At 39.0% G+C, this 24,132-nt stretch overlaps 1 protein-coding gene across 8 annotated transcripts in view; it reads right to left on the bottom strand.

The window, feature by feature from the left end:
* The window catches only part of ANK3 (ankyrin 3), a 350,679-nt gene that overhangs the window by 101,613 nt on the left and 224,934 nt on the right, over positions 1–24,132 (bottom strand). For all 8 annotated transcript variants that reach the window (XM_021397586.1, XM_021397585.1, XM_021397583.1 and 5 more), the window contains 9 exons: positions 22,888–22,986; positions 15,691–15,789; positions 11,206–11,403; positions 9,216–9,314; positions 6,755–6,853; positions 5,416–5,514; positions 3,554–3,751; positions 2,925–3,023; positions 2,064–2,162 (listed from right to left, as the gene is read on the bottom strand). In XM_021397586.1, the coding sequence (XP_021253261.1) occupies positions 2,064–2,162; positions 2,925–3,023; positions 3,554–3,751; positions 5,416–5,514; positions 6,755–6,853; positions 9,216–9,314; positions 11,206–11,403; positions 15,691–15,789; positions 22,888–22,986 (1,089 nt within the window). The remainder of the gene's footprint in view (positions 1–2,063; positions 2,163–2,924; positions 3,024–3,553; positions 3,752–5,415; positions 5,515–6,754; positions 6,854–9,215; positions 9,315–11,205; positions 11,404–15,690; positions 15,790–22,887; positions 22,987–24,132) is intronic.

Raw genomic sequence — 24,132 nt, forward strand, 5'->3', positions numbered from 1 at the left:
AACCATTGACAGACTGCATCTTCTATTGGTAAGGCCTGCACTCTGTCACTATGAATAAATGCAGAATGGAACATGTAAGTTTGGAGGGACAGCATTGGGTTATTCTGGTTGCCAGGAAAAAGGGTAAAAAGGGGGAAAGGTTAAAGATGGAGGAACAGAGGGGAAAAAAAATGAGCCTTGAGAGGGGAAGGGGGAAGGAAGGCATTGCAAAGTGAATGCCAAATTGAAATAAAGCCAACACCTAATTTTAGCCAACAAGAAAGAAGAATGATTCACCTGAATAACTGTATTAGAGTGCTGTACTGGATATGGCCGCTTTCTATACCCTTTCACTGATCCCTCTGCAAGGCTTGGCTAACAAGCCATTCTTAAGATGACTGTTGAAGAGGAGTGTCATAAAGAAAGCAACTGCTGATTAAACTAACTGCAGAGATACTGATGAGAGTTATGATGTAACACCCTTATTTATTAGACCACACTTACTAAATGGGAAATCATCTGCTGCTACCAACATCATCTTTCAGATGACTGCACTGTGGGTGCCTAAAGCAACAAACATGTTAGCATTAATTTTATTTAGTATTGATGCTCTTCTCAGCGTGTTCCTGTGTTCTTGTTGCGGAAGACTAACAAATGCTCTCTTTCAGGAAGACTTACAGCTAGCACTGAAGGCCCGAAGTGGCAGCTGCAAAATTATTATTATTATTACTTTTACAAATGAGGAAGCCAAGGTAACTTGACACATGAGTTTGTGTATTATTATACTGTGGGCTACAGTGCTTCCACCTTGGTTTGGGCTTCCCAAGCTCTCTGCAGTGGGTACTGCAACCCCTGCTTCCTACATGATTCACAGGATCCAGAAGTAGTGAAACAGGCAGATTCTTTCAGTGATAATTGGAAAGTTAGTGTCTTCTCATCCCTTTCAGAAGGTCCTTCCTTCCCCACAGTGGCATTTAAGAGTGCTCTGTTGCAGCAGTAAAAGATCAGAGATCAGTCCAGTTCACCTCCTGGGGCACTGCTCTGGCAGATTGCCACTATCGGCATTATTGATTTTAGACTGTGCCATTGCTGCTGGCTATCCATGTTTGTTTAACTTTTGCACCAAAAGCTCTGAGAGCTACCATGTATGACAGACTCTTTCCTCCTCTTTAGCCATGCGGAAGGGCTCTCCTATCATGGCAGTACTCAGTTACGTGTAAGTGGAAGGCAATCAAGGAGAGATACCTGTGTCTGAAAGTGCTCTGCTAGCTCTCCCTTTTCCACAGTGTTTCTTCATGGTGATTTTAGGGATGTATCTAGATTGTGGTGTAAATGTCCTGTTTGAAACACTTACCTACCTGAGCCTACCCTACACAGCTTTGCAATCTTGTTTTGCTTATTGCTGTTGTCCAACTATTGATTATTGGCCAGTATTTAAAACTGGGATCCACAGAAGATAAAGAAACTTTAAGCTCTTCTAAATTCTTCTATTCATAAAACTGTTATACATTTAAGTATTTATTCTTTCATATCTGAAATCTTAACACTTTTTGCTGTCTTGAGAGTAAATTACAAACCAAGCAGAGCTATGACTAGTTTTCTCAACTCTCCATTTACACTAAGGTAGAAATTCTATGAAGCACATCAATAATACTGTATGTTGTACTGAGAAACTTTTCACACCTCCTATGGCACAATACAAGGGCACTACCCATGTGCAGCAAAGAATTCTCTCCAAGCATGCCCTGCACAGATGTTAAGATGCAGTGATATAAAGTTGGTTGGCATTCCAAAGGTACAGAGATGGGACAAGTGAAGCCAAGGCTCAACCTTCAGCAAAATTAAAGGTTTTAGATTTTTCTACATCTTATACTTGCTTTTATTTTTTGTACTGTTATTTTATTAATCTGTAGAATCATTCTAACAGCTTACAGAGTTTTATGTGATTGTGAGATGTTATAAACAAGGTCACTTGGCTCCCTGTAATTGCAAGCATATACATTCTAGAAAGAGCAGGTAGATAGGAAAAAAAAAAAGTGACAGAAGGGCTAGGTATTGTTCCCCAGGGTGGCCAGTACTTGTACCTTGGCAGATGCATGAGGTGAAGCTCCCTGGTCCAACAGTAGGAGTGCCACTTTTTGATTATCGTAGTGTGCAGCTACATGCAGTGGTGTTAAACCGCTCTAAAAACACATGCAGAACAAACAAGTGCTGTTACAGACCCTCTCCAGGAAAAACTGAAGAGTTTGGACGATTAGGGCAGATAAGACGAAAAAACACATTTTTTTATTCATTCATGTATCAGGATTCTTTGATAAATGTTGAAGCAAAAATTGAAAGAGGGCTTCAAAAATTGTTACTGAGCTGTGCGAGCCCTTTTCACTTTTCCAGGGGAAGATGCACAGAGAAGTACATATCAGTGTTGCCCCTAGAACAGAGCAAGTAAGGAATTTTGACCCCAAGGTCAAAACGTCGGCAATGTTTTTTTGTTTGTTTTTTTTTTTTACTGCACTGCACAAAGTAAACTGTGCCTTGGATCTGTAAAAATGCAAGTTGGGCTGGTTTAAAAAGCTTGAGGTCCTAACTGGGCTGTGCCCTATCGTGGGACCTGGGGGAGCAGAGCCAGCTGCTTGAATACTCTGATAAGGATTGTAAACAGTCTGGGGAGGAACACAGGGGACTGGTTTGTTTCCGTTACCCTGGATGGGTACTGAGAGGACATAATTTTGCTGTCAATTAGTGACAGTGAAAGTCACTTTTGTTAAGAGTTTGCAGCCTCCTGGTAGCCTGAGTAGGAACAGGGATATCACATGAAACTTATTCTGGTTAAAACCAGGCTGTGAATGTTAGTGTGTGCAATGGCAAATAGGTAGAAGTGTATTACTAGAATATTATGTGTATGTACTTGTTTGCTGTGCAAATGGCAGCGACTTATTCTGTCCTACCTTTCCAGAAGCATCAGGAGATGCATTCTTCTGAAGTAGGAGGTTTGCTACCTCAATTTTCCCATATTTTGCAGCCACATGTAGAGGAGTAAATCCTTTCTGCAAGAGAGAGAAATTACATAGCAGCCTCAGACACTCAGACACTCACAGACATTCAGGGCAAAGTATGCCTCTGATCTCCAGGGATAACGCTAATTCTATCCGCTCTCCTTTAACAGTCCCAAGTACAGGCAGCAAGTCTACAGCTTCCCACTGCCCTGGCAGGTTTGAAGGGTTTCCATTGCAAGGGAAAGCCCTGTCCATTTAAAAATGACTGTAAAAAGAGAGGAGACAGTTCCTTTCTTCACACTACCAAAGACCCAAGGACAAGGCTAGGCAACAGTTTATCAACTCCCATCAAGAATCTCTGCTCTGCTCTCCTTTCATTCTGCAAATGCATGCCAGATCACTAGGATGTGTTATAAATCAGGCTCTGAGGTAAAAGAGTGAAGCCTTGCACCTTTTTAACAACATGCAGCTCATTCTCACATCGTTCATATATGTATATAACTCTTTTACCATTTAACTTGCCAGCAGTACTCGTTACAGATATATCTTACTATGGAAGCTACCACTTTTGCATCTCTTACCTTGGTAATAATAGCTAAAGATGCACCATGCTCCAAAAGAACAGACGCTACATCTTCATGTCCTTCTCGAGCAGAAAGATGCAAGGGCGTATAGCCAGACGTTGTAGCTGCATTTGGAGATGCTCCTTGCTGCAGCAGCTGCTGTACTATATCTGCTTTTCCCAGTCGAGCAGAAATGTGTAGCGGCGTTTGGTCATCCTAAACATAAAGGAAAAAACATGATTCTACATAAGAAAACTAAGGCTCATATTTTGACAGAAAATATTTGGTCATATTCTATTGTTTTTCTATTGCTTTTCAAAACTGCATGTGAACATTACTTCTACTGAGGTCATTGCTGGTCTTAGCACTGGTGTATAGTCTATTATATTTAGTCATTATTTATGATGCACATTGACATAGGCAATGGCAGTTTGCACAAATTCATTGTGTGAAATTATTTAGAGAATATTTGCATGACTGTGCTTCTGAAAATGAGCTGTTCATTTTTAAGAATGTGTTAGGAGATTTACAGACCACATGATTCACTTATATTGTCAGTCTACTTCCAGATATGAAATATATCTGCCATAAATATTTAGTCAGAGTTCCTTATAAGTTATAAGTAACCAATTCACAGATGATAATTTCACAGTGAAAGGCAGATCTGTTTGAAATTGTATGTATTTAAAGTCTATTTGGAAAAAAATATATATATTCCTGGTTTGACCTATCAAGATGGCCATACATTGTGCCCATTTATCTACTTTTCCTGTGTGCTTCCTGGAACTTCTATTTCTGTAATTTTCTATGATTCTTCAGTAGCTCTTGACCATTTCTTTGCCTTCCTTTATTTTCCTCAGTTGCATTTTTTACCGTAGGGTCTGCTCCTTTTTTCCAGCCCTATTCTTCAAATTCTTTCTGTGCCTTCTAGACTTTTTTGACTTAGTGCCCACATCATCTCTACCAGCTTGCTTTTTCTATAGATAGACCAACTCATCCTGCAGCCAGGTCAAGGCAATGGTTGTGTCGATCTAGGAAGTTTGCTTTTCTTTTGTACGTGCCCTTCATTTGCTCTTCTAAATTCTTTCCTTCCACTGACCTTTGTTGATTCTTCTACTTTTCACAGAATCTCCCACAGTATCACTTATCCTGAACTATTAAAATATCCTCCTGTATATTCCACTCTTTGAGATGCAGAGGAATAATGCAAATTAATACATATCCCATTCTTCCACAACAGCGATCGTTCAACTGAAACAGGTTACCACATTCATCCACCTACTACTCGACTTGCTTTTCTTCATCTTCATCTGCTGCTGAGAAATTCCTACAGGCAATTTACTCTTCCTTTGGTATCACTGCATTTCCAGCTTACTTAGACAGTCTCCTCCAGCTCTCCTTTGTATCCACTCCCCAAAGCTCCCACATCTGTTTTCTAAGGAGCTGCCACCTCCCTGGTGGGTTCTCTAGGAAGCGTTCTTTAAAAGGCTAGCTATTTCTGAACGCATACAGGCTGATGCTTCAGGGATATGACAACAGACATCAGCAACCTAGGAATTACAGCTTTGCAAAAATAAAAACAGATTTGAGGTATTCCTCCTACCTTGTCCTGCCTTCTACCCCACATCAAAAGTCAAAGACAGAATAGTCTATATTAAATGTCGATGAAAAAACAGGCATGGTTTCAATTTGACATCTCCTGCCTTCCCTCTTACATTCAGCTCACTCATGACTACAGTAATAAAGTATGTAACAAAATATTAGTGGTCATTATGCCAAGGCCCTTGGGCTTTATCTCCCTTTTCTCTTCACAAATAACACATGCAAGATGAATGCAATTTCCTGCTTTATTAAATAACCTTAAACATAAATCATCTTACCTTAGCTTTAGCCTCCACTTGAGCTCCATTTTGTACTAGGTATCGAACGACCTCTGTTTGGCCAGCTCTGGCAGCCATGTGCAGTGCTGTTTCTCCTCTCTAGCAACAGCAGAAACAAAATATCAAAGAAGAAAAAAAAAACCACAGGAAAAACAAAAGCAATATACTTAATAATCACAAATATATACTGGTGATCCAATTCAGCACAATCACAATTACAAAATTCATAGGAGTTGTCTGTAAGCAAGATGGGAGATTAAGCTCTGAACTGTACACTTCAAAGCAATTCATTTCCGTTCCTTAACACAACAGTGCCTTTGTGTCTAGCATTTTGCTGTAAAGAGAATGCATTTTTTGTACTTACTACCACTTTACTAATAGTATTTAAAATTATGCCCATTTAAATAAAGTCTATTTTAGTGATTTTTTTTTTTCAAATTTTGTCCATTCAGAAACATGTTTTTCTTGGATTTTTTCCTGCTATGCCCTCTCCTCTTAGCATCATTTTCTATCTGGCAAGTACTGAAATGTGAGAATGTGGGGAAATCATCACTATCATTTTCTATTAAGGTTTCAAAGACTTAGTGAAAGACAAATTTAAGGAAACTAGAATAAATTCAGGAGGGAATCTGCTTTCTAGATTTTTGGATGCAAGTCTATCTTTAGGCACGAACGCCTCATTTATGAAAATGGTGTTGCAAACGTATATAATTTATACAACTAGTAGAAGACTAATAAAATATTATCTTTTAACTGCACCTGTATGGAAGCTGAAAGGAAGACTTCTGAGACCTAATTGCTAAAAAGAGTGAAGGAGGTTCTACTGCCCTCCCATTTCTCAATTTTCAAGTACCATCCAACAATGACTTCAGTTTTTACACATGTCCTGGGAGCCTTGGGGCACACAGTGCACATCCAGTAGAAAAGCGCACTAGTATGGCTGTATGGACACAGGCAATATGTCCCAACAATCTGCTGCAATCTGTTGATAACAGCATAACTTCCCTTAAATGGTAGGCCCCCAGGGTCCTGGGAGAACAGTCAAGTACACATGTCAAAAATTAATGAGAGAAGCTACAGTATGTCCTGATTCTTTACTTCAGAAAATAAAGAGAATAGAGCCTGCTTATGGTCAGCTTCTTCTGAGGTCTCCTTAACCCGTCAAGCACCTCCCAAACAGGTGTCAGCAGGCCATGCTTTCCCATGACTCCAGTAGGAGCCATGACTACTAAGGAGGTAGGTGGCTAACACCAGAATTATGCACTTCACAACAGTGCTGCTCACAGATGCTGTAACGCATTTGCAGCTCTGCTGTGCTGAAAAGCAACCTGGTACTCACCACGTTGGTAGTGTTGGGTGATGCTCCATGATGCATTAGCTGTGATACAATATTTACATGTCCCATGAAGGCAGCAACATGGATTGGAGTTAGCCCCGACTGAAAAGAAAACCAACATCAAACTTAAATGTCTACTTCCACACTTCTTTACAAAATTGCCATGGGGAAAAACAAATTATTTCAAAATAGTTAAGCCCAAGTGTTTGCTCTTCTCAAAAAATATACACATTCTTAAAGAGCATACAGATTTCAAAACACTGATGAGCATGACTTATGAGCAAGCAAAAATACTCTAGGAATTCAGTACAAAGGTAAGACAACATACAGCTAATGCAAAAAAGATGATGTATCCTTTGTCCCCAACAAATCCAGTTGCTTTTAGTGAACAAAAAGGCCTACTGTTCTCAGTGGTGAGCTTAATCTCTACTGTTTCTCTGGGAGAAATTGAATTCAAATCCACGGCATACAGCAAGAGAGGCACAAACATATACAACATGCACTGAAAATGATTCCCCCTTCCCCCAGCACCTTGCAGCACCATCATCTTTGTAAACCTGCACCACTGCCCTTCTACAAGATATAACGAATCAACTGGAAAGATGGAAGGTCATTCAGCAGGGTATGACATCACAGATTTTGCCTCAAAAGTCCAATCAACAGTTAATAATTATCAGAGTAGAATTACCCTAAAGCCTCTTCACAGCTGCTTCTGCACAACTGTAGCAACAGCTGGCCAGGGGCTGCAGAGGGAAGCTTTGCTACCAGGAGAAGGAGAAACCCCAGCAGATCTCTGGATATGCCCTGACTTTGCAACTTCCGCACTGATGTACAGAAGACCCAAGAAGGTAGGTGAGGGAAACACACTTTGTTCCCTTCTGATGCAGAACAGCAAACATGAGCAGGAAGGCAGAATAACTGGTTATTTCTTTTTCCTTACAATTAAGTAGTAAATATTTTTAAAATAATAGACCGCAGGAAATGCAATGCATTTATGTCACATTTGACCATAAACACTAACTCATATTGCAGAGATTCAAGCCTGCAGCTGAAAACAGAATGTGCAAAAGGAAGCATGGAATCTATCTGGAAAACAGAATTTGCCATGAAGAAACATAAAAAGCACTGCCTTTAATAAACAGTTCATAAGGATCAATAGCTATTCGTAACACATTTGGTAATGTATGGATGCTAAATACCATAGCTCTGAATTCAGTTTTGAAAGCTTGTTATGGTATTACAGCCAGTGGAAGAGGCAGGAAAGCAGGCAGAACCCCTCAGTAAAGTGCCATGATCAGTCTCAGCAAATGCAGAGGCGTGAGATTACGCACAGCGACAAGAAATTAAGGAAGAGCTCTTGCTTTCAGAAAATTTGCTCGAATAAGTAATACAGAGAGTACCAATTAGATAGTTAAGCTGGTTTTCTCACATAGTAATGTACTACTACTATTGCTATTATTATTAACTCTTTGTACTTAAAATGGTTAAAAATTAACAGAGAAATTTTCTACTTCCATGGGGACTGATTAACATGGAGGACAGACATGGCATCTCTTCTGTAAAGGTTCTTTTTGTACCTCTCACTCCTCTATGAACATGACTTCAAACTACACTCTGCAAGCTGCATCCACAGGCCTTGTGGTTTTATAAACTAGTCTGGAGTTTTGTGAGCTGTAGAAAGGCTCAGTTCTTTCTCAAGAAAGCCAAGAAGGGAACAGTGTGACTTGCTACTGAATAATTCGAATAAAACCCATGAATCAAATGAAACTCCATTCTGGAGAGATGAGCTGCTCCCATTTGTACCTTTTTTAATCAATGGGATTGTTTATAATTTTCTAACCTGCCTTCTTCCATGGTGGTCCCATGTTAACATATGTGACAATTGCTCCTAATTTAGCAGAACATACATATACAAAGAAGCCAAATTTTCTCACAGGTTCCTAGTTAATTTCTAAACTGTGCCAATAACTGGACGTAGATCATCTCACGCTGACTGAAATAGTAGTATATTGATCGCTGTCTAACTGATTTGAGATGACCTGTGATGGTGGCTGAATATCATTTCTGTGTGGAAAGTCAAACCAAGGTCTGTGAATTAAATCACCTTTAGACTTATGACTTGAGTGAAGCAGTCTTCACCCTGATCTCCTTAGCAGGGTCAATGCCATCTTCTGCGCATTTAATTACAGACAGAAATAGACAGAAACAATCACCCTTAAAATTTTACCAGTTATGTGTCACTTGTTATCCCCACTATCCTCCCAAAATGTATCAATTCTTTGGGTGTTCTGATCCATTAGGGCAACTGACTAACCAGTTCCATTATCTTTTAATATCTAATTGAACATCATTGCTGACTTGAGTGGCACATGTTCTTTCAGGAATACTCAAAAATTAATCAATACAGATGCAATGAATTCCATACAAAAAAAAACAAAGATAAGTGTAAAAGACCACTTCTCACCTCAGTCACAGCTTGGATTGATGCACCATGCTTCAGAAGAAGTTCCATTACTTTTATTCTGTTCTTTTTGCAGGCAATGTGCAGAGGTGTGAATCCATTCTGTAAATGAGAAAGAACACAGTTTTTAATACTTTATATGTATTAAAAAGTAGAATTGGGTATGAAATTCACGCGAAGCATTCCTCTGTGGTAACAAAACTCCTCCCAGATTTGTTTCAGCTTCACTAAACTGTTCATGTAAAAGAGAGAAAAATCTTCTAAAGAGGCAAGAAAAAGACCTATCTTTTACAGCTGCTTACACATATTGCCCATTCTAATTTAAAAAATTTTAATTCTCATTTACATAAAACTTTTAAGAATTTCATTTTTGCTTAAGCTTATTCACTTCTTTTTTGTGCTCCCTCTTTTCATCCCTCTTGTTTTGACTTGTCAGAACTGCTGGTGAAAAAGAACACTTTACATTTTCAAGCTCTGGCACTTAGATCCTTTTCTAAACTATCTTACTATTATTTCTTCTTTCCTTCACTATATGCCACTTTACTACGATTATTTTGTCTCTCCCATTAAAATAATTGCATACATAGCAATGTGAACATTTTAAACTACCATCTTATTTGGCACAAGATGATACAGCAGAACACAAGTAAAACAGGAAAATAAGCTGTCCAGAGTATCCAAGACCAGTACAACAACATCAGTGCACTGAATGCTGATGCTACTCTGCATACTCATCAGGAAAGCCTACAAAAAACAATTCTGAAAACAGCTCAGATCTGATAAAAAATAGCTTTGTTACCTGCCGTAAAGACTATCATATGCCTTTGTAACATGAGGTCAGTGCAATTGTCTGTTCCAGTTAGGCGTGAGCAGCTCTCTGTTCCTTAATTGTGGACAACATCCAAGGGTAAGCTCAGATGTGTTTCAGGGAAGGGTAAGCCTGAATTCCAGATACTGCACTCAGGCCCCTTCTACTTAATCATCCTGAGTAGAGATGAGGACAGAATAAAAGGAAACAGAAATCTGTGGCTAGGCTACAAGACCAATCAGAGGCCACTGACAGCAACTCTGGAAAATTAAAACTGATGATGCTTTGATTATTACCTAATGATAAAAAAAAATTATGGGACCACAATCCTCCACACTTGCCTGTTATACAGAACGAAACTTGTACATCATAATATGTTGACCAAATACACCAAGGACAGATTGATCTGACACAGTAAACAGAGAGGCTGAGAGGAGTAAATCTTTGGAGCCCAAGCTGTTCTCAAGACTCAGTCAATCTCACCAGCTTTTGAGGATTTCAGGAGTTCACATAATATTACAGGGATTGATTTCAGAAGGAAAAAATTTTGGAATGGTTATTGAATACCCACAAAAAAACCAAACCATTTTAAAGACAGTGGACTGAAGGTATATATTTTTTTAAAAAATAAGGAATTCAGTTTGCATGCAGTTTAATTACACTAACACATTTTATTGCTGAAGTTGTTTTTGAAATAAAAACACTTATGGCTCCATTGCTATAATTACAAAATACCACAAATATTACTTAGGCAACTCATTCTTACTTTTTACCATTTCATATCTTTGACAGCAAATAAAATTTTCCTTAATTTTAAAGGTTGAAGGTGTTTATTTTCTTTACGAACATACCGAAAATCAGAATTCTCTCTGTACTAAAAGCTACAGCAGTTAATCTGCAGCTGCTTAATCTATTCAGAATCGTAACAAGCTACCCGGAGGCAAAAGTGCTCCAGTTACACTAAAAATAGATAAATCACTGTTGACCATCCATAAGCAAAAGTCTGGTCTGACTACATGAAACACATTACTAATACTTTGAATCTCGAGCATCCTCTCTTGTGCTGCACTAACACAACACAGCCTCGCTGTCAACCATCAGCAGGCAGAAAATAACTCTCAAATAAATTTCACAGCAACTTTGGAAGAATGTTTAGTTGTGAATAGTAACCCGCTGTGTACTCACCAGTGCTTTGGCATTAGGATTAGCTTTCTTGTCCAAGAGAACCTTGGCAACTTTGTAGTGGCCACAGTGGGCGGCAACATGCAGCGCAGTCAGATAGTCATTAGTGACATCATCCACAGGCACGTTGTGCTGAATCAGGAGCTGAACACAGTTTAGATGATCTCCTTGTGTTGCCATGTGCAATGGAGACAAACCATTCTGCAAACAAAAAGACCCAGCGCTGATGGGTTTCAAGATGCTCAGAGAATTGAAACTCTCATCTTGTCCTTACGGAGTGTGTAGTATGAAGGATTTCACAAGCCCATAGAGCACCCAAATTAAACTAAGCCTACTGAGTATAACAATGAAGGTTCTTAGTCTGATAAAAGCCACGTGGAATTTGGAGCTTATCTGGTGAGTTTATACTCAACTATACTTTGAAAAGTAGCTATAACAACAATGCTATGAAAGCTTAGCTTATTTCAGCTAGCATAGCTTGGGTAAGTTGCCAGAGTTAAATAAGTTATGTGAAGAACAGTGCTTTAGTCACTTTTAACACCCTAACCAGCGCAGCTGCTGTTTTAAAAAGCTGCATTAAACTCACTGCTGTAATACAGCCTGTATATGCTAGGCAGGAGATAACAGGGCACAGCATCACTCACTAATTACTACAACCTTCCCTCATCCCTCCCCTAGTGATTTCCTAAATTTGGTTGTACACATACCATACACATCTGTGGAGACCATTCTTCAGACATTTTTACAACAGTACATGCAACTGGGCAAAAAAAATCTGAATGAGACCACCATGATGTGACCCACCAGAATTTGATAAACCTCTATTTAATCAGGGAAATGCCTGAAAGATTCATGTTTGGGAACTAAATCTCCATCAAGACTTGCTGCTTGCACTGCTTACAACAGCTAATCAACAAGCTGCTGCCTATATTACTTTTCCAGAGTAAAATACATTGAGCACAAGAGAAATAATTCCCAGAATTCCCATTTGTATTCTTTTTTACTTAGTCCTTCTGATACCAAAATTAGATTCAAGTTCAAGAGTAACACGTAACACTATATAATCTATAGATGACTGACAGTACACTGTTTGCTGTCATGAAGAAACTAGAACTGTTGCTCTCAGATGCAGTGCCCTCAAGTGACCATGGTTAGCAAAGGCAAAGCTGCAGCGTAAAACTGTGGAGATCTCAGGCTCTCTGAAACATAAATGCTCTTTCCTCTCCCCTCCCATGGCAATATCATAACAGTAGTAACAAACTTCCAAAATAAAGGTGGAAATACACAGTGATTTATTTGTTTCTAAAGTGGCGTGGAAGAAGGTCAGTGAAAGCCAACAGGCTAACTCTGTCCTTATTTGAAAGCAGTTTTGCTCACTGCTGAAAAGCGGAGATTCTTGGACACGGTTCTATCTTTTGAGTAAGATTATCTCATGGACTTCTCACTTACAATTTATGTTGGCTAGGATGAACCTCTCTTCCACTCCCAAAGGTTACTACAGCAATTATATACGTGAAAGTCAGATGCTAATATTGCAATTTAAAGTATTTCTACTGTCTTCTAATGTAGTTAAATAGAATTGAAAAATCACACTAATTTCCCACAGCCATCAAGCCCTCCTTTGTAAGGGCTTTTTAGGTGTTAGCGAAAAGTCATGAAAGTTTATATGCTGTTCTGTTTTATTGTTAAAAGAAAGACTCTCCAAGTGAAAAGTGTTATTCATTCAACAAGAGCCAGTAAACCACACTTATTAATGGACTAAGAAATTGAGTAGGTGGCATGGGACTCCCTCATAGGAAAGACTTGTAAGGAGAAGGCTGATGATGAAAAAGAAGGAAAGAAGCAGAGCTGCCCCACATCTATTAAGGAAAATCAACAAGATGCTTGGCAGAAGTCAGTTGTGGATGAGAAAATAGCTAGACTTTGTGCAAAAGAGCAAGAGACAAGACTGGATATTAAAGGCATTGATAAAGACAAAGATCATTGTCTTTTGTTACGACAAAATATATTTGCTCATAATTCTGTTGCAATAAAATATACTGCAATGTTAAACAAGCCAGTTAAAATTTGAATGTCTTTGTTTTCCCATTTATAACACAGAAACATTATATATAACACCTTCATTCTGTACCATATCTATGTTGTGAGACAATGTTTGTAAAAAGCAATTTAGTACTATGAGATAAAGACAATATATAATAGTTATATGTTGCTTTTATGCAGATTGTCAAGGAAATATTCAAAGGTGAAGTTTAATAGGAATGAAGGAGATCAATGGTCGAATGATACCTCAAAAAAGAAAAAAAGAAAGAAAAAATCAGGACAGGACTAGAGAGATCAAATAGAGTATCAAATGCCTGAGTGGGCAAAGACAAAATCATCAGTGAAACATAGCATATTTTGTAGCTGTGTTGAAGTACTTTAATCAGGGAAAGCTATTAACTCTGAAATAAAGAAAAAAGGGGGAAAAAAAGAGCTAAACAAGCCTACAGAAACAGTAAATAAAGAAGATGGAAACTGATGACATGATGGCATATCTCACACAGCAAATCAGGGCATATTCAGGACTACAATTCGGGTTCTTTTTGCTCTTAGAAAACTCAGGATAAACTAGTAGGTCACTACCTCCCCTGAAAATGAATCTAAGTTTATTCCAATGTGAAAAAGGACCTTCACTATCCTAAATAATCTCTCAACAGGAAATAGCTATCAAACTGCAGTCTAGTTATTCTTCTTAAATAATTTCATTTAATAGGAGAAAACTTTGAGATGTTCCAATTCTTTCAAAGATGTACTCTATTTCAAATACTGTATGGCTTAATTTGAAGAGAATGGAATTACGTATTTTACAAGATCACTGTACCATAGTTTAGTGCCAAATGAATGGCTTCATTAATGTCATTCAGAGGTATCTCCACTTCTTAGATTGCCTTCTGAAAACAGCAGAATTTACACATCAGAGAAAAACTCAGGAAGCTCTGCACTTTCTTCTGCTCATTTTTAATACATAACATAGTTTTCCCTTCGCCAGTGAGGAGCCCTCATCTTGCTGGAGGTATTCAAATAAGCCACTGGCAGGTCAATGTCCAAAGTGCTTCTTCCAGCATTGTCTTATTTCAAATGCACCAACCTATGTTCTCACCTGTCTGATTTCTGCTGATGAACTTTGGGCCAGACAGTGTGAATCTCCTCAGAGGAAGAACAAATTAAAAACCCTGAACGGCACATTAAGCTTCAGGATAACACCTGCCTGCGCAAAATCCATGTGGTAAAGAAACATAGTTCCTTAGGAGAGGGTTTCATTTAAGACACTGAAAACCAAAGCAATGGCCTTTATGTTTCCTCCTTCAAGTAATTAATTGAACCACCAGAGAGCGTGAAAGATTCTGATGGGCTGGAGTACAGGCTCTAGACTCAGTGTGGCAGAAACAAGGAGATACACCCTGGATAGCTCCTTGCTGCCTCCCTCTGCTTGCACAGGTTCTGAGTTCCTGGAGTCCATGGAAACTCAACATGCAGAGGATGGGTGGATCCTGTCTATCAGATTACCCATGACAGCGCTTGCCAGTGACTCACTGAGCAGAAGAAAGCTGGTGTCAGCCTCCCCAAACAAAAGCTAAATATAGTCCAGCGAAGGGAAAAAAAGAAAAAAAGAAGAGGGAGGAGAAAAACAGAATATAGAAGGGCACTGAGACAGAATAGGGCAGGTGACAGAAGAGAGGAGAAATAACAGAAGGAAACATGACATGTTGCTTACAGACTGAGAGGAAAAAAGTTGGAGGAATGTATCTTGGGAAAGAATGTCAAAAACCTGCACAATTCAACTGTCACTGTTTGGATGGGAAAGTTGTGGAACGTGTTGTGCTACAAACAAGACTACTGCACTGAGACTTAAAACCAGCAGTAGCTGCAGCACAAACCACCAGAAGAGTTCTTGCAAGCTTGTGCTTTAATGCCAACCCTTGGGTCTAAAGCAATCTGCACATTCTAGTGCAGGTGATGTGAAATTCCCATGAAGAACTTTGTGTGATAAACTGTAAAGAGAAAGTGAAGAAACTGGTAAGCAGTCCAATTCCTAATGAAATACGAGCTGTTTCCTGCAAAGAGATGTTACTCTATTTATATCCCTTATCTCTTTTCTAGCCTTAGGGTAATTTAGTACAAGCTGAAAATATATTGTAATCACCATGTATTTATTCCAGGATACAGACATTTTCTAGCTACTGTTATTCTAAGCAACGGGGCTACCATACATGCCTTTTTGGTCGGCAGAGAAACCTTTTCTAGTGCATCTTGATTTAACATATTTTAGATATGCAGACGTGTGCTACATATGACATCCACTTTGGAGAGCTCCCACACAAGTACTTTAAATAGCTATGAAATAGGGAAGTTATTATCAAGTCCTTAAATACAGTATCATGCAGAATTACATTTTCAAAAAAGCACAAGGACTATCCCAGCAGAAAATAGAACAGTATCAGTTACCTTTGTTTTGGAAAGAATAGGAGCACCACGATCCAGCAGCATTTCTACAACTTGTTCATGTCCACTTCTTGCTCCACAGTGGAGGGGGGTCAACCCATCCTGGGAGACACAAGCATTATAATCTATTAAATTCAGACACAGTAAAGTTTTTTTTGCACTTAAAAAAAAAACTGCAGTGTCTAAAGAAACTATTTTCTGCAGGATGCTGATGCTGCACATCTGAGGAGTTGAACACATTTATTTAAACGGACAGAGTACTTTTTGGCTCCATTTTCTAAACATGTAAATAGTCATAATCAAACTGGTGCTTGTGCAATGGGCTCCTCCACTTTACGTGCATTAAAGATAAGACTGTACATCAGGTACTATTTGGTTGCATGCCTTTAAGAAAACTGAGTCAGTCAGTATGCATCAAAACGAATGGATATTACTTATATCTGAGAAAAAAACATCATTCTGATTGAGTTTGATTTTATTACACTGATTTTGACAGGTGTACAGCAGATGAGAAACCCATCTGAACCCCAGGTGGTAAAAGTATGCTGGATTAACTCCTGTTTCCTGTAGCGTAAACCATAATCATGTGACTTCCAGCAGAATGTCTGGTCTAGAGTCACAGTCTACTCTCAGTATCTCTTTCAGAATAGTTTGCTTAATAATAGTTTTCACCTTGTTAGAAATACATCTCTCAATTAAGATGAAGACACCTTTTTAAAAGAGTTATGCCAAATTAATTTGATTATTCCTTGTCTTGTATCCTGTTTACAATGCTCAAGTACTCTGTTGTACATAATGAGTGCTATGATGAAAGATAGCACACATGCCTTGAGTAACTGGGAAAAAAGTCACAAGGAGTTTTTCAACACCATATGTCACAATGGTTATTGCAAACTGAAATGTCATGGCTTTGAAAAAAAATAGGAAGAAAAATGTATGTTTTTTGAACTAGTAAAAGCAAATCTTTCATTTGTTACAAGCAAACCAAATATGCAGGAGATAGTGTTATACAGTAACCATGCTGAATTTTCACCAAATATGTCAGAGGAGAAGCCCTTATAACTAGTAAGGAAGTCTTAAACTAATAAGAAAGCAAGGTAAGCATTTACTAATTTTTCAAGCACAGATCATAAAGGAAGGGGTCTTTCCCCAGTATCTTTCAGCACTCAAAAATACTTTATATTCCTAAAGTATGTTACAACATTTTAACATAAAGGATTATCTAATTCCTTATCACATATATTGTGCTTGTTAATTTACGCACACTCTGTATGGTACAAAATACTCCTGAATTACCTTCTTAAATATATTTTCTCCATATATATAATAATGTTAGGTTATCAGTTTAAGACTAACGAAGTGTAGAAGGCAGCTGGGGATATGGAGGTACTGATTTTGAGAGTCTTATGCTCTCCTGCTTCTACTTTTTGCCCTCCCCTAAGAAGCTTTTGAAATTTAGCAGCCAGAAATTGTTATGGTTTAATTTTTCTGCTCTAACTTTTTCTGCTTTAAATTTCTCATTTAAACCTCACGTGGCTCTAACTGTACACTTTCTACCACTTAAATTAAGACATAGGATTCTGATGCAGGTGAAGGAAAGATTTTTGGATAAGACTCCACTTGAATATGACTCAGGAGCTATTTATTCATGCAAGACGAACTCCGTTCAGCTCACTTCTCAGATTATACCAAGATCACAGAGAATAAGATGCATTTGCTCACCTCCATAAGCTAGAATATACACCCCTGAACTATCCCAGTGCTCCTCAGAGCACAGAGCCACAACAGCGTGGTGGTGCTGGGCCCCCAGCTCCTTCCTGCAGCTGACAAGGCTCCTGCGGCACAGGAGGTGGCAGGCAGTCATGCCTGGTCAGCCACACAGCAGTCCCCACAGCAGATATATCACATGGCATGACACAACATTGCAATGCAGCGTAGGTGCATGTTGGGACACTGTATCTGAAGCTATTTTTATGAGAATGTCAGGGCTCCCACCAGATAAGGCAAATACGCTTCAAGACAGCTCACTTGGCTGCAAAGTGGTTTTGGTTCTCTGAAAACGAACCGACTATTCACCCAGCATAGTAAATTGCTATATGGCCCTAAAAGGAAGTAAAGAAATTCAGAGTCAATCTGAAACACAAGTCATGAAAAGATGTACAACATACAACATCTACATATATTTACAATATATAAATAAAAAATACATATATATATATATATAAAATCTGAGATTAGAAGAGACTGCTCTGAATTCAGCAAGACTCCACTGATTTTGTCATGAGATTTTCTAGTTGCTTACTTACTGTTGATACAGACTACACTATGTGAAGCATAAAATGCATCACGTGTTAAGAAGCCATCTTTCCTTAATATGATAGTCTGCAATGGCTCAGAAAAACCATTACCAACGATTATGACAATAATCTGCAGATTAAAGACTCTCTAAGTATATGCTGACATAACAAATCATATCATCCGTATTATCTATCCCTCCAAAGAGCCCAAGAGCACCTCTAGCAAAAGCCAGGCGGACAACAGGAGGGATTCTGCACAGACACACGCTTTCTTCCCATACGCACTGCAGAAACTACTGCTATCTCCAGAGGTTATCATCCCTATTCCATTTAGGTGAGCCTCTGAGCAGGTGCTTCAGCCTAGCATGGCCTCTCCACACCCTAAATCACCCAAATTCTTCATCTCATTGGTACTACTGCAAAGAGTCGCCAGTGCAGCAGGGTAACAAATGAGCTTTGCTGTGCTTACATATGCCAAATGCACTTACATTGCCAAGTCAGTGCTATTCTTCCCATTATTTTTTATCTTAATGCATGAGGCTTTTCTGGAGCAGCTTATGTATGATCTGATGTATCTTAAAAGAGTATATCCCACATGTTCTCCTGCAGATATGAGTGCTAGCCTGTTGTTTAGCTGTAAAATCAGTAAAATGAAGATTACAGACTTACTGTTAATCCAAGCTAAATTGTGCTCAGTGCCTGCTTCAGACAAATTCACTTTGGCATATGCAGTATTAGGCAGCCAAAGAAAATCAAGCTAATTTGATCAGCCTCTCTAATTACACTATTTTTAAAGTCTTTTCTGGAAGGTAGAGAAAAAATAATTAGGGCAGCATTCAGTAAACATGTTACTGGTCTTTGCTTGAAAATTAGTTGAAGACCAGAGTGAAAAAAGCTGACCAGGGCAGACTAAGGCAGGACATAGTTAGGGCCTTACATGGTCAGTTAAAGAATTCAGTACAAAACCCCAAGTGCCAGCTGCTTGACATCACACACAAAAAAAAGGACAGATGCAAAAGCAACTGGTTAAAATAAACAAGACAAAGTGTGAACTAAAGAAAAAAAAGATGGCCAAGTCTCAAAATGGATGTAAGATGATTTTTGGAAATAACCTCATATGCTCATACATTATCTGAACTCTTAACTGCAGTTTGAAGGTGCACAACGTTTATGGTGCTCAACAAATCCTATTCCTAATGAATATAGAGAAACCTGGGTGCCATAGATGTCTTTTACAATAATTTTATCAGGATAAGGATTTAGTTCTTCACATTAACCTTTTGTGCAGTACCTTAGCGCTGCAGTCTCCAGGACCATCTGCCAGCAGAAAACACAAGTACTCATAGAAATGACTAAGGAAAAGAATTCGTTACTCCAACTTAATTTAATGCTCAAGAAAGACTTTATGTGAATTTATCTATAAAGTGGGTATGTTTGTGAAAAATAAAAACCAACGCTACATGGAGAACATTTCCAGTACCACTTCCAGAGAATGGACTGTGGGCACATCACAAAATGACAACTGAATAGCTAAATTTGTCCCATCTAAGAGAAACAAATCCCAGCCTTGGTGTCTGTTCAGCAACACAGGACAGTATGTTCTGCATACTCCTGCAAAGGTCAACTACAGACCTGAAAAAGGAGAAACAAAGAGCTAGGAAGTCCTGCCTCTGAGCAAGGGAAATAAGCAATTTTCAAGTATTGTTGTCCTTTCATATGGGTATCGAAACTTTCACCTTTAAGGAGGCATTTTGTGCTCCATAATCAACACTTGCATTAAACAGTATCATGCTATCCAAGAAAAAAATGATTTCAATCAAAGCAAAAAAAAAAAAAAAAAGCTACAGAATTCTGCTTCACTTAAAGAAGAGGTCACACCTACAATTATAAACCTTTATAAACATGTATGAATTTATAAAAGTGAAGCCTCGCTTATTTTCATTTGCAAATCCCATTCCTTTGTCAAGTTGCATGCTCTTTCAGCACCTTCCCCTACCCGTTGCAGAGCACTTAGAGGCTGGGCTCAGACTGAGCATCCTGCTGATGGACATGATTTGACAGAAAACACAGCCTTGGCAGCCTTTTGCCTTTCAATATGCATAGTAGTGGTCATAATGTTGTAAAGGGATACGACTGAAGCTTTTGTCATCCTCTATTTTTGTAAGACCATTCTAAGCCTGAGACATTAAAAAAAAGGAGGGTGGTTAAGAAAAGAATGAAATGTCTGCAAAACTGACACACCTCAATTGTTCTGTCTTAAGAAAAAACATTGTGTCTGTAGGAATAGCTAGAGAACTTTAACAGGAACATGTAATATAATGGCTCACAGCAATTAATCTTAAGTATTGAACAAGTCATGCAGACTCTGCTAAAATAGAGTTCTTTTCCACTCTAGTATCATGTTATTCTCAGTCTTCTCTTGCTTTTCCCACTGATTTGTAAATCCTTTCTGATCTACTCCAATGACACTCTTCCCTTGTCAAACCTCCTTGGCAGAGCCCCTTGCTGCCCAGACCAGGGGCTGGTAAACCCTTGCCAGGATGAGCCAGTGCTACTGGGAGCAAAGCTTCCGCTTCATCACTAACTAGCAGAAAATGATGCCTTTGATGATGACAGAGAAGTGCAACATACATATGGCACAAGCAGGAGCAGTTACACAAATCCTTTTTGATTTGGGGAGAAGGGGTATTTGGAGAAACAGGCAGTCTCTAGGTGAAAGCAGAAAAGGAAAGGAACAAAAACAGAACAAAATAACAACAACAAAAACCACCAAACCACAAAATCTCCGTGAACTGCACTCTTCTCTCATTGTGAAGCTCTGCCAGACTCCAGAGCTGTTAATGCTTCTGTCCTCTTCCTGGATCCTGTTTCCATCACAGCCCATATTTTTAGTTACATAAATTATCCTAATGTCTGACCCTGGGGTCTGTGACACAGAAAATGAAACAGATCATGTTTTTGTAACTACAGGAAAAGAACAAGTCAGACTTCGACTATTTAAAGTAGTGGTCCCCAACTTTTTGGCTGCAGTGAGCCATATAAATACTTGTAAAGAGGAAACTAAGAATCCCTTCCCATGTTCCCAAATGCACATCTGTCACATCATCAAAACGGGGCCCTCCCCTACACAGGATATGCACACTCGTGTTCTAAGCCCAGCAGCCCCAGTGTGGCAGGCAGGAGACTACTACTTCAATACAGAAGAAAGAAATCACAGAATCATAGAATGGCTGATGTTGGAAGTGTTTGAAAAAATGCCTCAAGTCTAACTGCTTTTTTTGAAAAACGGAGCACAAGAGAGAAAGGAAGAGAGAAGGAGGTTACTCAGAAAGAATGGTCACGTCCCCACACACAAAACAAACCCAGGAGCCAATACTACCCTGAGGGAGCACAGTGCTTCTAAGAAACTATCACAGCAAAAAAATCAAGGGTGAGACACAGAGCCTGCAGCACAGAAAAAAAAGTCAAATTCTGATCAAGTGCTAGCTATGCTGTCATTTTGATATACAAAAGTAGAAAGCAAAGGGAAATAACATGAAAGGGAAAGAACAGTTGATGTAGACAGGGGGTACCATGTCCTGACAAGAGGATGGATCTCTATGGCAGTCTGTAAAGACTCCAGTTCCATACAAGCTAGCTCATCACTCTGCACAGGACCAAAGATTTTATTCAGGCTGTTGAGATACTGTTCCTCTGTTAATGTCAAGAGCAAGAACTACCCACTGTCAACAAGTTATCCCTTCCATACTCCCCAGTTAGAAAAAAACAGACACATTTTACAGAGAAATCATGAATTGCTTCTACAGGTAAAACAGAAAAACAACTGAAAAAAATGTGTGAAAAGAGTGAAGAGAAAAGGAGTTGACCCAGTTTCTGAATTTGTCACAAAAACAAAAAATAAGAACATGTCTCAACAAATACTGCAGGAAATCTCAGAGACTGCTGAAGCACCAGAAAACCAAAAAAAACCCATCTGTGCATACAGTAGAAAATGCAAAAAAGATATTAGGTTGTATCCTTGATTTCTTCAAGATTTTTTTTCTGGTGGAAATTATACAGAATAACTAAAAATGAAAGACAGATAGGTAACAAGTTAATATTTCAAGGAAATTACAATTGTTCCAAAGGCACAGTCACAAATGTATTAAGACTGCCCCACGTGTACAGGAGTATGTTGCAAAGACTGCTGTGACAGCGTGCAGCACTAGTTCTAGGGCTTACTTCCAAACTTCTTAACTTTTCCTTTTTCTTTTGACCGCTATGTAAGTAAATAAAGCAGTCCTAAACTGGTTTAATTGGGTTTTAACAACAACAATTAGACATAACCATCTGCATTGACCTTCTAGGACACTCAGCAACTTAAGTCAGGCACCATGTGGATGGAAATCATCACTACGCCTGGCACATTGACTCACAAATCCAAGCCAGCAGCTAAGAACAGAGTCTGGCAGAAGCTGAGCTCTCACACAGCCCTGCAAGAGGTGGTGAGATTCACCAGCAGTGCTATGCACTGTAACACTGCCCTGTGGATGAAGAAAGGCAAACACACTGCAGTTGAAAGTTCCTCCTCTAATATTCAAGTTCTGAAAGATCTGAATTGAATTCTCAGGTTTTAGTATTTTCCTGTATAGTCATTTCTACCCCAACTAGCTCAAAATATCATCTAACTTAGTTCTCCGAGAACACAGAAAATAGTTCATTCTGAACTTTGCCATACAGGTGTTTCACATCATTTTAAGACATGTAAATTGTTAGCATCCTACTGCAATCATTTTAGAAGGGAGAACTGCAGTACAGTTATGGTAGCCTTCCAGGAAGATGAATGATTTAAGCTGTACAGCAGCTTTCAGGTCAGAAGCAAGAACACCATACAGTCACTCACAGTGTTCGCACAGAAGCTTACCCTTGTTTTGGCATCAATTTTAGCTCCTCGATCAAGTAGGAGTTTGACCATATTTGCATTTCCTCTCTTCGATGCAACATGTAATGGTGTGATATCATTCTGTGGAAGAAGAAAACAAAACAAGAAAATAAATAAATCTACATATCTGTCAGGAACTCTACAACCAGTTTGCTCACAGAATGAATTATGCTAAGTTTGCTAAAGGGTAACACAGCTTTGCTTCTCTGGCAGTGTAAAAGCAAGGGAAAGCTGCGTTTGTCCGCACGTGAAATACTGGCCTGACACCACCTTTCATATTATAAAGACAAATATTCAAGTTGTGGTTGGAATTATAACAAGACATTGTGATTGTGCCTCATTTCTCAGTTTTTGTACAAGAGCTAAACATCATCAGTTTTACTCTTTAAACCCTAGAAATTTACTCCAGCTATGTTTGTTTCTGAATATGTAACAATAGGAATTAATACATCAAAACTTCATTTGTCAGTTAGGAGCTACAAAAGATTGTTTAAAAAACAGCATTACATTCACAGGTCTCATTCATAAGCAACGAGATGCCAATGTCATTTATTTCTGTTGGCAAACTCTGAAAGCCTCTTAAGCAGCATCATGTCACAGTTCCATCACTCATTTCATCTACCCAACCTAACACTTTCCTTCCAATAGCTCATGTGTGCTCCCCCAGCAACACCCCACAAGACGGCAGCGTGTAGCTGAGCTCCACATTGAGGGCAGTTACATAACCAATGCGTGCGTGCACAAACATGCTTTTTAACAAGATGTAGCTAGGACATTTCTTCATGCTCTGATGAATCCTTTATCTTTTGGTGTATGAAGGATGCATCCCGGATAATATTTGATCATATGGAGCTAAGTGGAGATAAAAGAACTTAAATAGAGCATGCAGCTACAGTATGGAGACAAACAGAATTTTAAAGAACACGTTTCTGTGCATTCAGGGGCAGCCCAAACAGCTGGCTATGTAAAGCTGGCTTCCCCCTGACTGAGCAGAAAGCAGTGAATTTTAGCGAGCATGTGTCCTCTGGCTGACTGAATCGGAAAGGCACCCATCACCTTGACGAGCTGGAGAGCTGTACCAATGTCTTACCTAGCCAACAGAGCGTTGAACAGCACTTCCTCAAAACTGCAGGTGAGTGGAATGAGAGAAAGCCAGTACCAGCAAAAATCTCACAGATGTGACAAGTTGACTCACAGCTTAATAATGATGCTGAGTACCTAATCCAA

The sequence above is a fragment of the Numida meleagris genome, chromosome 5 (assembly GCF_002078875.1).
Source record: "Numida meleagris isolate 19003 breed g44 Domestic line chromosome 5, NumMel1.0, whole genome shotgun sequence".
In the NCBI taxonomy this organism is placed as follows: domain Eukaryota; kingdom Metazoa; phylum Chordata; class Aves; order Galliformes; family Numididae; genus Numida; species Numida meleagris.